At 48.3% G+C, this 12,500-nt stretch overlaps 2 protein-coding genes and 1 pseudogene across 2 annotated transcripts in view; 1 reads left to right on the top strand and 2 right to left on the bottom strand.

The window, feature by feature from the left end:
• The window catches only part of LOC142255026 (actin, cytoplasmic 2-like), a 3,381-nt pseudogene extending 2,508 nt beyond the window's left edge, over window positions 1-873 (bottom strand).
• The window catches only part of TRIM44 (tripartite motif containing 44), a 146,881-nt gene that overhangs the window by 34,354 nt on the left and 100,027 nt on the right, over window positions 1-12,500 (top strand). The window lies entirely within an intron of this gene.
• On the bottom strand, window positions 4,550-8,616 carry LOC142254711 (actin, cytoplasmic 1). The gene is made up of 5 exons (XM_075325945.1): window positions 8,493-8,616; window positions 7,806-8,045; window positions 7,118-7,556; window positions 5,592-5,773; window positions 4,550-5,482 (listed from the first exon to the last, which is right to left on the bottom strand). The coding sequence occupies exons 1-5, from the start codon at window positions 8,613-8,615 to the stop codon at window positions 5,339-5,341; spliced, it is 1,128 nt and encodes a 375-aa protein (XP_075182060.1). The 5' UTR covers window position 8,616; the 3' UTR covers window positions 4,550-5,338.

Genomic DNA, 12,500 nt, shown 5'->3' on the forward strand with positions numbered 1-12,500 from the left:
TACAGGAAGTGTCCCAGAGAGGAAAGGCTGGAGAGTGGGCTAGGCCTGGACAAACCTGGGTCATCTTTTCTCTGTTTGCTTTGGGGTTCAGGGGGGGCTTCTGTGAGCAGGACTGGGTGCTCCTCAGGGGCCACACGCAGCTCGTTGTAGAAGGTGTGATGCCAGATCTTCTCCATGTCATCCCAGTTGGTGACAATACCGTGTTCAATGGGATACTTCAGGGTCAGGATACCTCTCTTGCTCTGGGCCTCATCACCTACATAACTGTCCTTCTGACCCATGCCAACCATGACGCCCTGGAAAGGAGCAGGTACTGCAAGGCTACATGCGCACGCTGCATCTTTTTGCGTTCACAAACTGCAGCTTGTCAGAGAGCCTGCAAATGTCAAAAAATGCTTCTAATTGTAGGTGCGTTTTTGATAAGTTTTTCACAAAATGCATTTTCTGCGTTTTTGTGACAAAAACCACAGGAAGAATGAACATGCTGCAATTTTTTGTCATAGACTTGACAAAACGCTGACAAATAAACTGCAATGTGCGCAGCAAATCTGACTTCTCATAGACTTTGCTGGGAAGTCAAATGTCAGAAAGTTCTGAAACTGCAGCCAAAAAAAAAAAAATGCAGCATGCGGATGTAGCCTTAGACACTTCTAAAGGGGGGGGGAGGGGGGGGCGGAGTGTGGAAGGAGATAATGGGGTACAAAGGAAAAAAAAAAAAAGTTGGAAAACTAAATTAAAAGTAGACAAACCTGGTGTCTTGGGCGACCAACAATGGAGGGGAAGACAGCACGGGCAGCATCATCTCCAGCAAAGCCGGCTTTGCACATACCAGATCCATTGTCAACAACGAGAGCAGCAATTTCCTCTTCCATTTTTACTGCAAGGAAAAGGCTTAAAAATGATTTTAACTGAACTAGACAATGCCAAGAACATCACTATATATGCAGCAGTGTGCACTCTATATATGCAGCAGTGTGCACTGACTGGCCGCTCTGCAAGGCCCCGGCTGTGGGCGGGGGAAGTTACACAGGTGCAGGGCCATGGAGGGTGCGGTCACTCACACTTGGCAGTCACCTTCTGATCAGACCACACCTGGAGACACCGGAAACGGCACAGCGGCAGCCACGCCCACAGAGAAAACAACCGGAGACGTTCGAATCTCCCTCCCACCTCACAACCAATGAGGCTAGTTTCACACTTGCGCTATTCTGACGCAAACGGAATCCATCACTAATGTAGTACAGTTCATTTATTTACATTGGAAGCGCGTTACTATGGCGCGTGTGTGTCATGCAGTACCCGCTTGTGTCCACATGATGTCGCGCTTCCACTGTAAATAAATGAACTGTACTACATTAGTGACGGATTCCGTTTGCGTCAAACTAGCGCAAGTGTGAGTGAGCCCTAGGGGTACAATACTTCTCACATTACGTGACTCAGCAGCGATCTCGTTAAGGGTGCTTTACACGTTGCGACAATAGTACCCGCCCCTGTCGGTGGCACGATATGTGGTGATCGCTGCCGTAGCGAACATTATCGCTACGGCAGCGTCACACGCACATACCTGGTCAGCGACGTCGCTGTGACCGCCGAACAATCCCTCCCTCAAGGGTAAATCCGCGGGCAAAACGCACTAGTGCGCACAAAGCCTAACTCTCGTATTTTTCCCTCCTCCAGGACTGTGAACTCCTTGGTGGGTGGAGACCAACCGCCTGGCTCCACCCCCTGGTGTGGACATCAGCCCCTGGGGAAGGCAACAAGGATTTTTGGGTCTAGCTTTGATGTGCCTAACCGGTGTGTAGGGTGTGGTGATGTCATTACCTGTGACCCCTGGCTTGCCCAGGGCGTCACACCAAGGCCACAGTTGGGCTCTGAAGGGGGGCGCATAGGGACATCTGGCATCCAAAGGACCTAACATGTCGGTTGTTTGTGCGCAGACAAAAGGATTCCCAGAGGGAGGCATGCTGAATCATCAGTGGTCCTCTCTGGCAGACAGCTCCAAACAAAAGCACCATGTGGGACGGGCATTCACCCCTTTGCCGCTGGCACAGATCCTGCACATGCTAGTGGTACACCTGGCACAGCTCAGTAGGGGCTCAGATCACAAGACTGTCTCCAGTCTGCCATCTTGGAGAAAAATGGCTAAGCTTAAATAATGGGCCAGAATTGTGACAGGGTGCACTTGTCCATTACCACTTACCTTTGTTGGCAAACTTGAAAGACACTGCATTGGACAATCTTAAAGCGGTTTCCATACAATATCCCTACCCCTCCCCCCTTAATTCAAAGTTTGTGTGCCCCCCACCCCTGCAGATTTCAACTGAAGTACCCCTGGTTCTTTAGTTCCAGATGCCTCCACTGAGTGACCTCCAGGTTGACTTCAAGCTACTCCACTCCCCATGGTGCCAATTAGGCAGAAGACCTCATCCCCACTCCCTGGCATAGCAGCATGAACTGATGTAGAAACCCCATAATGCTGTTCAGTTCATGGCCAACCTGATTTGAAGGAACTATCCAAGGAAAGACCCCAAAAAGAATGTCCTGTATCTGTAGGATGGGTTTAACGTTCCAGTTGGTAGGACTACTGGGACCATGTGTGATCCTAAGCCTGATCTTTGAGTAGCAAAGGCATACCAGCTACTCTATTCATAGTCTATGGACTGGATAAGCCAGGCTCTACTTTTCAGTCCCATATACAAGGACTGGAGTAGTGGTCATATTTAGGTTGGCACTAGACAAGCCTGTGAAGCACCAACCTAAACAAATGCTGCCAGTACTCCTGTCCTTGTATATGGGACTACAAAGTAGTGCTTATCTTATCCAGTCCATAAACCATGGAGTAGATGGTGCTGTGCCATTCAAGATAGAGCCCAGTCTTAAGATCACATGTTGTCCCAATGGGCATACCAAGGGCAGCTAGAAAGTCACAGCTTTCCTACAGGTAGACTGTGTGTGGGGTGTGTTACCTTTGAAGGAGCGTTTCAGTACCTCAACAGCATAACGTTTTTACATCTTGTCATAGGAGCCTGAACTGGAGGAGGTATAGATGAGGCCTTCTGCCCAGTATAGGCACCATGGTGTGAGCGAGCAGCTTGTACTGTACCTGGTGCTAAGCTGGAGGTCACTCACTCCCTGCCAAGAGGATCATGGCTCACTAAGTCCCCTTTCTCATACAGCCAGATCAGATACCCATACTTTGCACCGACGAGGGGCAATCACCCCGAAACACCGTGTCTGCAAATTGGGATTTTGATCTGGCATCTATCCTAGGTCATATGAAAAGGCTTGTAAAAGGCCAAATTTTCACTTTTAGGATTGCTGCTTCCAATAGGTGGCGCTAGAGTTCTCCTTTCCTGGAGAGAATTTGAAAAAATACTCAGTGGGCAGTCACCCCAAGTTCTGCAGTGGCTGCAAGCCATATGCAAAGTTCCATATGGAGTAGTAATGAATGGCTTCAGGCCCAGTCAAGGTCAAAGCTGTAGCCTTATACCAAACACCAGCCATTTGTACCCCTTAATACATGTGTAGTACACCACCTGACCCTGTGCTCAGTACAGCTACAACCAGACTGTTGCGAGATCACAACTCCCAAATGGCAGAAGTTACGATCTTAGGGTACGCTCACACGAGCGTATAACTCGCATGAGTATCGGACCGCATCACTCGGTGCGGCCGCACACTCTCCGGACAGGAGCATGTCAGCCGCATAGAAATACATGCAGCTGAGCCGCTCCTGTCAGCAGAGAAGCTAGGCGCGCCGGGTGATGCGGTCCGATACTCATGCGAGTTATATGCTCGTGTGAGCGTACCCTTACAAGAAGACTAGTGGTATTGTGTGGTAAGTCAAGATAGCATGCAACACAGCCCTTAAGACCGCTTTACACGCTCTGATATCGTTACCAATATCGATAGCATGCGTACCTGCCCCCATCGGTTGTGCAACACTCGGGCATATCGCTGCCCGTGGCGTACATCGCTCGGATCCGTCACACTACTTACCTGCCTAGCGATGTCGCCGTGACCGGCGAACCGCCTCCTTTCTAAGGGGCGGTTCGTTTGGCGTCACAGCAACGTCACTAAGTGGCCGCCCAATCAAAGCGGAGATGAGCGTCCCGCCCACCTCCTTACTTCTGCATTGCGGGCGGGACGCAGGTAAGGTGAGGTTCCTCGTTCCCGCGGTGTCATGTAGCGAAAAAGTACATAGTTACTGCAGCAACGATAATTGAGATTAGGGGGAGGGGGATGTCACCGATTTTGAACGTTTTGGCAATTATTCAAAATCGCTAATAGGTGTCACACGCAACGACATCAATAAAGCGGCCGGATGTGCGTCAAAATCCGTGACCCCCAACGAGAGCGCTTTAGCGATGTCGTAGTGTGTAATGCGGCCTTAAGGCACCAACTGGATTGAGCTACTGATCACTTAGATGAAGTCATCAATACTCCAGGTCTGGTTGTCTAGTGTAGGAAGCCGTCTGACCTTAGCTGTATCAGTGCCCACCCAAGTGCGAGACCCTCCCAGTGGTAAGAAGATTGACAATCACACAGATTCTCTTTACTGCAACGCTTTATTTTTTTTTTTTTTTTAACACAATGAAGTGTTTCCGGGAGTTACAAATTTTGGTATTTTTTTTTCCTACTGTCATGTGAACATTAAGGCAACATACAAAAAAAAACAAAAAAAAAAACCTTGGATGAGTAAATTTACAGGTGCACGTTTAATGCTGGAAATACAAACTGGGCTAAGAAAAAAAAAAAAAAAAAGAACCTGGATCTAAGGCCGGGAGAGGCCGCAGCGGTGAGATCTATCAACTTCTGACCATACTAGAAAGAGTGTGGCAAGATGTGAAGACTCCTTCATGGACTCCTACCAGCCTCAGAAATGAAAATTTGGAATATTAAAGCGAAGAAAAAAAAAAAGTGGATAACCTGGAAGCCTAAACCTCAAGAGATCCCCTGTGCACATCTCCAACCTCGACTTCACCGCTATGGACTAGTGTCATTCACAATGTCGCAGATGGGCAGCCTTTCACAGAAATGCTTCTCTTCCACGCAAGACTTAGCTTAAGGGGGACACTCAAGACTGATTGCCCACCAGGTATGGTATCGGAGATGTGTACAGGGTATAACTATGCTAGCACGGACACCGCAGGAATGGAGCGGGTGGGGGGGGGGGGGGGGGGGTAATAGAGACAGGTCGAGGTGGTGACTTGAGTGTCTCACATTCCGAGGGCAATTTCGTTTGGAAGTCGGCTCCATTCCAGTCTCATGAGGTTGTACACATTTGCCGAGGCTAATACTTGAAGATCTCATGCACAGGCATCTGCTAGCAGTCCGCTTAGAAGCATTTGCGGTGAACGATGGATGGGCCGGATTCGTCGTACTCTTGCTTGCTGATCCACATCTGTTGGAAGGTGGACAGGGAGGCCAAGATGGAGCCACCGATCCAGACAGAGTATTTACGCTCGGGTGGTGCAATGATCTGGTGAGGAAGAGCAAAGCACAACATTACATGTAGCACTGAGCATGTGCAAGCCTGAGATAAACAATACTAAATGCCTGGATTATTGAGGCCCTGTTCTAGAACTTACCTTGATTTTCATTGTGCTAGGGGCAAGGGCTATGATTTCTTTCTGCATTCTGTCGGCAATGCCCGGGTACATGGTGGTACCTCCAGACAGGACAGTGTTGGCGTACAGGTCCTTACGGATATCAACATCACACTTCATAATTGAGTTAAAGGTAGTTTCATGGATGCCGCAGGATTCCATACCTACAGAAGACAAGTGGTGTTAGCTTACCGCGAAATATCAGCTATTAAATAGCCAGGTCTGGACCTTTACCCCTTCATGACCAATGACAGATCTATCCGTCATGGAGCTTGTGAGGTTAAGCCCCGCCCCCTGTCGCGGGCAGGTCGCGGCGATCTGTGCGCATATCAGCTGTTTTCAACAGCTGACGTGTGCCTGCATGTTGCGAGTGGAATCGCTTCCACTCGCAACATTTAACCCCTTACATCTCGCTGCCAAAGTCTGGCAGTGAGATGTATATGTGCGCAACCATTACTTTTACTTACCGCCACCCCCACCGAAGTCACGTGCATGATCACGTGCCTTTCGGTGGTTGCCATGGTAGCACAGGGCCATCTGACGCCGCCTGTAGCTAACATGAGTCACTTCCTCTCAATGCCGGCATAGTGCCAGCATTGAGAGTAAAGCAGCATATCTGCAGTTCTCAGCTCTGTAGCTGAGATCTACAAATAGGGGGCTATAGCGATCAGCAAGCCAATCGCTCTGACCTAGGGGGACAAGTAAAAAAAAAAAAATTTCAAATCACCCCCCTTTCACCCCATTTAAAATTAAAGGGTTAGAAAAAAAATAAAAAAATAAATAAAACACATATTTGGTATAGTAGCGTTCATAAATGCCCGATCAAAATATATCAATTAATCTGATTGGTAAACGGCGTAGCGTAAAAAAAAAAAAAAAAAAAAAAAAAAAAAAAAAAACCAAGCGCCAAAATTACGTTTTTTGGTCACTGCAAGTTTAGCTCATATTGCAATAACAGGCAATCAAATCTTAGCATCTGCGCAAAAGTGGTACCATTAGAGACGTCAGCTCGAGACAAAAAAAAAAAAAGCCATCACTGAGCCATTGATCCTGAAAAGTGATAACGCTACGGATTTCGGAAAATGGCGCAAAACGTGCGCCACTTTTATTGGACAAACTTGTGAATTTTTTTTAACCCCTTAGATACAAGTAACCTACACATTTGGTGTCTATAAACTTGCACCGAGCTGAGGCATCACACATCAGTTTTACCATATACTGAACACTGAAAATATCCCAAAAACTATTGTACGGTCACACTTTTTTGCAGTTTTTCCACACTTGGAATTTTGTTTTGCTGTTTTCCAGTACACTATATGGTAAAACTTATGGTTTCATTTAAAATTACAGCTCGCCCCGCAAAAAACAAGCCCTCATATGGCAAAATTGACCAAAAAAAAAAGTTACGGCTCTCGGAAGAAGGGGAGCAAAAAAACAAAAGCGCAAAAACGGAAGACGCCCTGGGGCTGAAGGGGTTAGAACAATGCATGACATTTCCAGATACCTACCCAGGAAGGATGGCTGGAAGAGGGCCTCTGGACACCTGAACCTCTCGTTTCCGATGGTGATGACCTGTCCGTCGGGCAGCTCGTAGCTCTTTTCCAGGGAGGAGGATGAGGCAGCGGTGCCCATCTCCTGCTCGAAGTCCTGGGCTACATAGCCCAGCTTCTCCTTGATGTCCCGCACAATTTCCCTTTCGGCTGTGGTGGTGAAGCTGTAGCCTCGCTCGGTCAGGATCTTAATGAGGTAGTCTGTCAGGTCACGGCCAGCCAAGTCCAGACGCAGGATGGCATGAGGCAGGGCGTAGCCTTCGTAGATGGGCACTGTGTGGGTCACACCATCACCAGAGTCCATCACGATACCAGTGGTACGACCAGAGGCATACAGGGACAGCACAGCTTGGATGGCAACGTACATGGCTGGGGTGCTGAAGGTCTCGAACATGATCTGTAGGGTGGAGATAAAGGGTATGACAGGCACACCCCAAACCATGCTGGTAAAAATCATAAGAAAATCCAGTGTAGAAGGAACAGAACAAGCAGAAACCTGAGGCTTCAGGAGGAAAATGTCAGGAGAGGTTGAGAGTCCTGGAGACATTGGAAAGAAGAAGACATGAAGGCTGAGGAAAATGGAGAATGAAGTTTACAGGAAGTGTCCCAGAGGAAAGGCTGGAGAGTGGGCTAGGCCTGGACAAACCTGGGTCATCTTTTCTCTGTTTGCTTTGGGGTTCAGGGGGGCTTCTGTGAGCAGGACTGGGTGCTCCTCAGGGGCCACACGCAGCTCGTTGTAGAAGGTGTGATGCCAGATCTTCTCCATGTCATCCCAGTTGGTGACAATACCGTGTTCAATGGGATACTTCAGGGTCAGGATACCTCTCTTGCTCTGGGCCTCATCACCTACATAACTGTCCTTCTGACCCATGCCAACCATGACGCCCTGGAAAGGAGCAGGTACTGTAAGGCTACATGCGCACGCTGCATCTTTTTGCGTTCACAAACTGCAGCCAAAACTGCAGCTTGTCAGAGAGCCTGCAAATGTCAAAAAATGCTTCTAATTGTAGGTGCGTTTTTGATAAGTTTCACAAAATGCATTTTCTGCGTTTGTGACAAAAACCACAGGAAGAATGAACATGCTGCAATTTTTTGTCATAGACTTGACAAATAAACTGCAATGTGCGCAGCAAATCTGACTTCTCATAGACTTTGCTGGGAAGTCAAATGTCAGAAAGTTCTGAAACTGCAGCCAAAAAAAAATAAAAAAAAAAATGCAGCATGCGCATGTAGCCTTAGACACTTCTAAGGGGGGGGGGCTGAGTGTGGAAGGAGATAATGGGGTACAAAGGAAAAAAAAAAAGTTGGAAAACTAAATTAAAAGTAGACAAACCTGGTGTCTTGGGCGACCAACAATGGAGGGGAAGACAGCACGGGCAGCATCATCTCCAGCAAAGCCGGCTTTGCACATACCAGATCCATTGTCAACAACGAGAGCAGCAATTTCCTCTTCCATTTTTACTGCAAGGAAAAGGCTTAAAAAATGATTTTAACTGAACTAGACAATGCCAAGAACATCACTATATATGCAGCAGTGTGCACTCTATATATGCAGCAGTGTGCACTGACTGGCCGCTCTGCAAGGCCCCGGCTGTGGGCGGGGGAAGTTACACAGGTGCAGGGCCATGGAGGGTGCGGTCACTCACACTTGGCAGTCACCTTCTGATCAGACCACACCTGGAGACACCGGAAACTGCACAGCGGCAGCCACACCCACAGAGAAAAAAACCGGAGACGTTCGAATCTCCCTCCCACCTCACAACCAATGAGGCTAGTTTCACACTTGCGCTATTCTGACGCAAACGGAATCCATCACTAATGTAGTACAGTTCATTTATTTACATTGGAAGCGCGTTACTATGGCGCGTGTGTGTCATGCAGTACCCGCTTGTGTCCACATGATGTCGCGCTTCCACTGTAAATAAATGAACTGTACTACATTGACGGATTCCGTTTGCGTCAAACTAGCGCAAGTGTGAGTGAGCCCTAGGGGTACAATACTTCTCACATTACGTGACTCAGCAGCGATCTCGTTAAGGGTGCTTTACATGTTGCGACAATAGTACCCGCCCCTGTCGGTGGCACGATATGTGGTGATCGCTGCCGTAGCGAACATTATCGCTACGGCAGCGTCACACGCACATACCTGGTCAGCGACGTCGCTGTGACCGCCGAACAATCCCTCCCTCATGGGTAAATCCGCGGGCAAAACGCACTAGTGCGCACAAAGCCTAACTCTCGTATTTTTCCCTCCTCCAGGACTGTGAACTCCTTGGTGGGTGGAGACCAACCGCCTGGCTCCACCCCCTGGTGTGGACATCAGCCCCTGGGGAAGGCAACAAGGATTTTTGGGTCTAGCTTTGATGTGCCTAACCGGGGTGTAGGGTGTGGTGATGTCATTACCTGTGACCCCTGGCTTTCCCAGGGCGTCACACCAAGGCCACAGTTGGGCTCTGAAGGGGGGCGCATAGGGACATCTGGCATCCAAAGGACCTAACATGTCGGTTGTTTGTGCGCAGACAAAAGGATTCCCAGAGGGAGGCATGCTGAATCATCAGTGGTCCTCTCTGGCAGACAGCTCCAAACAAAAGCACCATGTGGGACGGGCATTCACCCCTTTGCCGCTGGCACAGATCCTGCACATGCTAGTGGTACACCTGGCACAGCTCAGTAGGGGCTGAGATCACAAGACTGTCTCCAGTCTGCCATCTTGGAGAAAAATGGCTAAGCTTAAATAATGGGCCAGAATTGTGACAGGGTGCACTTGTCCATTACCACTTACCTTTGTTGGCAAACTTGAAAGACACTGCATTGGACAATCTTAAAGCGGTTTCCATACAATATCCCTACCCCTCCCCCCTTAATTCAAAGTTTGTGTGCCCCCCACCCCTGCAGATTTCAACTGAAGTACCCCTGGTTCTTTAGTTCCAGATGCCTCCACTGAGTGACCTCCAGGTTGACTTCAAGCTACTCCACTCCATGGTGCCAATTAGGCAGAAGACCTCATCCCCACTCCCTGGCATAGCAGCATGAACTGATGTAGAAACCCCATAATGCTGTTCAGTTCATGGTCAACCTGATTTGAAGGAACTATCCAAGGAAAGACCCCAAAAAGAATGTCCTGTATCTGTAGGATGGGTTTAACGTTCCAGTTGGTAGGATTATTGGGACCATGTGTGATCCCAAGCCTGATCTTTGAGTAGCAAAGGCATACCAGCTACTCTATTCATAGTCTATGGAATGGATAAGCCAGGCTCTACTTTTCAGTCCCATATACAAGGACTGGAGTAGTGGTCATATTTAGGTTGGCACTAGACAAGCCTGTGAAGCACCAACCTAAACAAATGCGGCCAGTACTCCTGTCCTTGTATATGGGACTACAAAGTAGTGCTTATCTTATCCAGTCCATAATCCATGGATTAGATGGCGCTGTGCCATTCAAGATAGAGCCCAGTCTTAAGATCACATGTTGTCCCAATGGGCATACCAAGGGCAGCTAGAAAGTCACAGCTTTCCTACAGGTAGACGACTGTGTGTGGGGTGTGTTACCTTTGAAGGAGCGTCTCAGTACCTGAACAGCATAACGTTTTTACATCTTGTCATAGGAGCCTGAACTGGAGGAGGTATAGATGAGGCCTTCTGCCCAGTATAGGCACCATGGTGTGAGCGAGCAGCTTGTACTGTACCTGGTGCTAAGCTGGAGGTCACTCACTCCCTGCCAAGAGGATCATGGCTCACTAAGTCCCCTTACCACTGACAGCCGGACTGGTTTGTCAGGTCTCCATAAGGTGGTCCCCACATAGCTTCTCATACAGCCAGATCAGATACCCATACTTTGCACCGACGAGGGGCAATCACCCCGAAACACCATGTCTGCAAATTGGGATTCTGATCTGGCATCTATCCTAGGTCATATGAAAAGGCTTGTAAAAGGCCAAATTTTCACTTTTAGGATTGCTGCTTCCAATAGGTGGCGCTAGAGTTCTCCTTTCCTGGAGAGAATTTGAAAAAATACTCAGTGGGCAGTCACCCCAAGTTCTGCAGTGGCTGCAAGCCATATGCAAAGTTCCATATGGAGTAGTAATGAATGGCTTCAGGCCCAGTCAAGGTCAAAGCTGTAGCCTTATACCAAACACCAGCCATTTGTGCCCCTTAATACATGTGTAGTACACCTGCCCCTGTGCTCAGTACAGCTACAACCAGACTGTTGCGAGATCACAACTCCCAAATGGCAGAAGTTACGATCTTACAAGAAGACTAGTGGTATTGTGTAGTAAGTCAAGATAGCATACAACACAGCTTTACACGCTGTGATATCGTTACAGATATCGATATCATGCGTACCTGCCCCCATCGGTTGTGCGACACGGACATATCGCTGCCCGTGGCGTACATCGCTCGGATCCGTCACACTACTTACCTGCCTAGCGACATCGCTGAGACCGGCGAACCGCCTCCTTTCTAAGGGGCAGTTCGTTTGGCGTCACAGCGACGTCACTAAGTGGCCACCCAATCAAAGCGGAGATGAGCGTCCCGCCCACCTCCTTACTTCTGCATTGCGGGCGGGATGCAGGTAAGGTGAGGTTCCTCGTTCCTGTGGTGTCACACGTAGCGAAAAAGTACATAGTTACTGCAGCAACGATAATTGAGATTAGGGGGAGGGGGATGTCACCGATTTTGAACGTTTTTGCAATGATTCAAAATCGCTAATAGGTGTCACACGCAACGACATCAATAAAGCGGCCGGATGTGCGTCAAAATCCGTGACCCCCAACGAGAGCGCTTTAGCGATGTCGTAGTGTGTAATGCGGCCTTAAGGCACCAACTGGATTGAGCTACTGATCACTTAGATGAAGTCATCAATACTCCAGGTCTGGTTGTCTAGTGTAGGAAGCCGTCTGACCTTAGCTGTATCAGTGCCCACCCAAGTGCGAGACCCTCCCAGTGGTAAGAAGATTGACAATCACACAGATTCTCTTTACTGCAACTTTTTTTTTTTTTACACAATGAAGTGTTTCCGGGAGTTACAAATTTGGGCATTTTTTTTCCTACTGTCATGTGAACATTAAGGCAACATACAAAAAAAAAAAAACCTTGGATGAGTAAATTTACAGGTGCACGTTTAATGCTGGAAATACAAACTGGGCTAAGACAAAAAAAAAAAAAGAACCTGGATCTAAGGCCGGGAGAGGCCACAGCGGTGAGATCTATCAACTTCTGACCATACTAGAAAGAGTGTGGCAAGATGTGAAGACTCCTTCATGGACTCCTACCAGCCTCAGAAATGAAAATTTGGAATATTAAAGCGAAGAAAAAAAAAAAGTGGATAACTTGGAAGCCT

This window comes from Anomaloglossus baeobatrachus, chromosome 10 (assembly GCF_048569485.1).
Source record: "Anomaloglossus baeobatrachus isolate aAnoBae1 chromosome 10, aAnoBae1.hap1, whole genome shotgun sequence".
NCBI lineage: Eukaryota > Metazoa > Chordata > Amphibia > Anura > Aromobatidae > Anomaloglossus > Anomaloglossus baeobatrachus.

Bases quoted from the DNA above. Each gene is read 5' to 3' on its own strand.
- LOC142254711 (XM_075325945.1), bottom strand. From the start codon at position 8,615: ATGGAAGAGGAAATTGCTGCTCTCGTTGTTGACAATGGATCTGGTATG. The intron at 8,046-8,492 runs GTTTGTCTACTT...GCTCCTTTCCAG, and splicing joins TTGGTCGCCCAAGACACCAG to GGCGTCATGGTTGGCATGGG. The intron at 5,483-5,591 runs GTAAGTTCTAGA...CTTCCTCACCAG, and splicing joins CTAGCACAATGAAAATCAAG to ATCATTGCACCACCCGAGCG.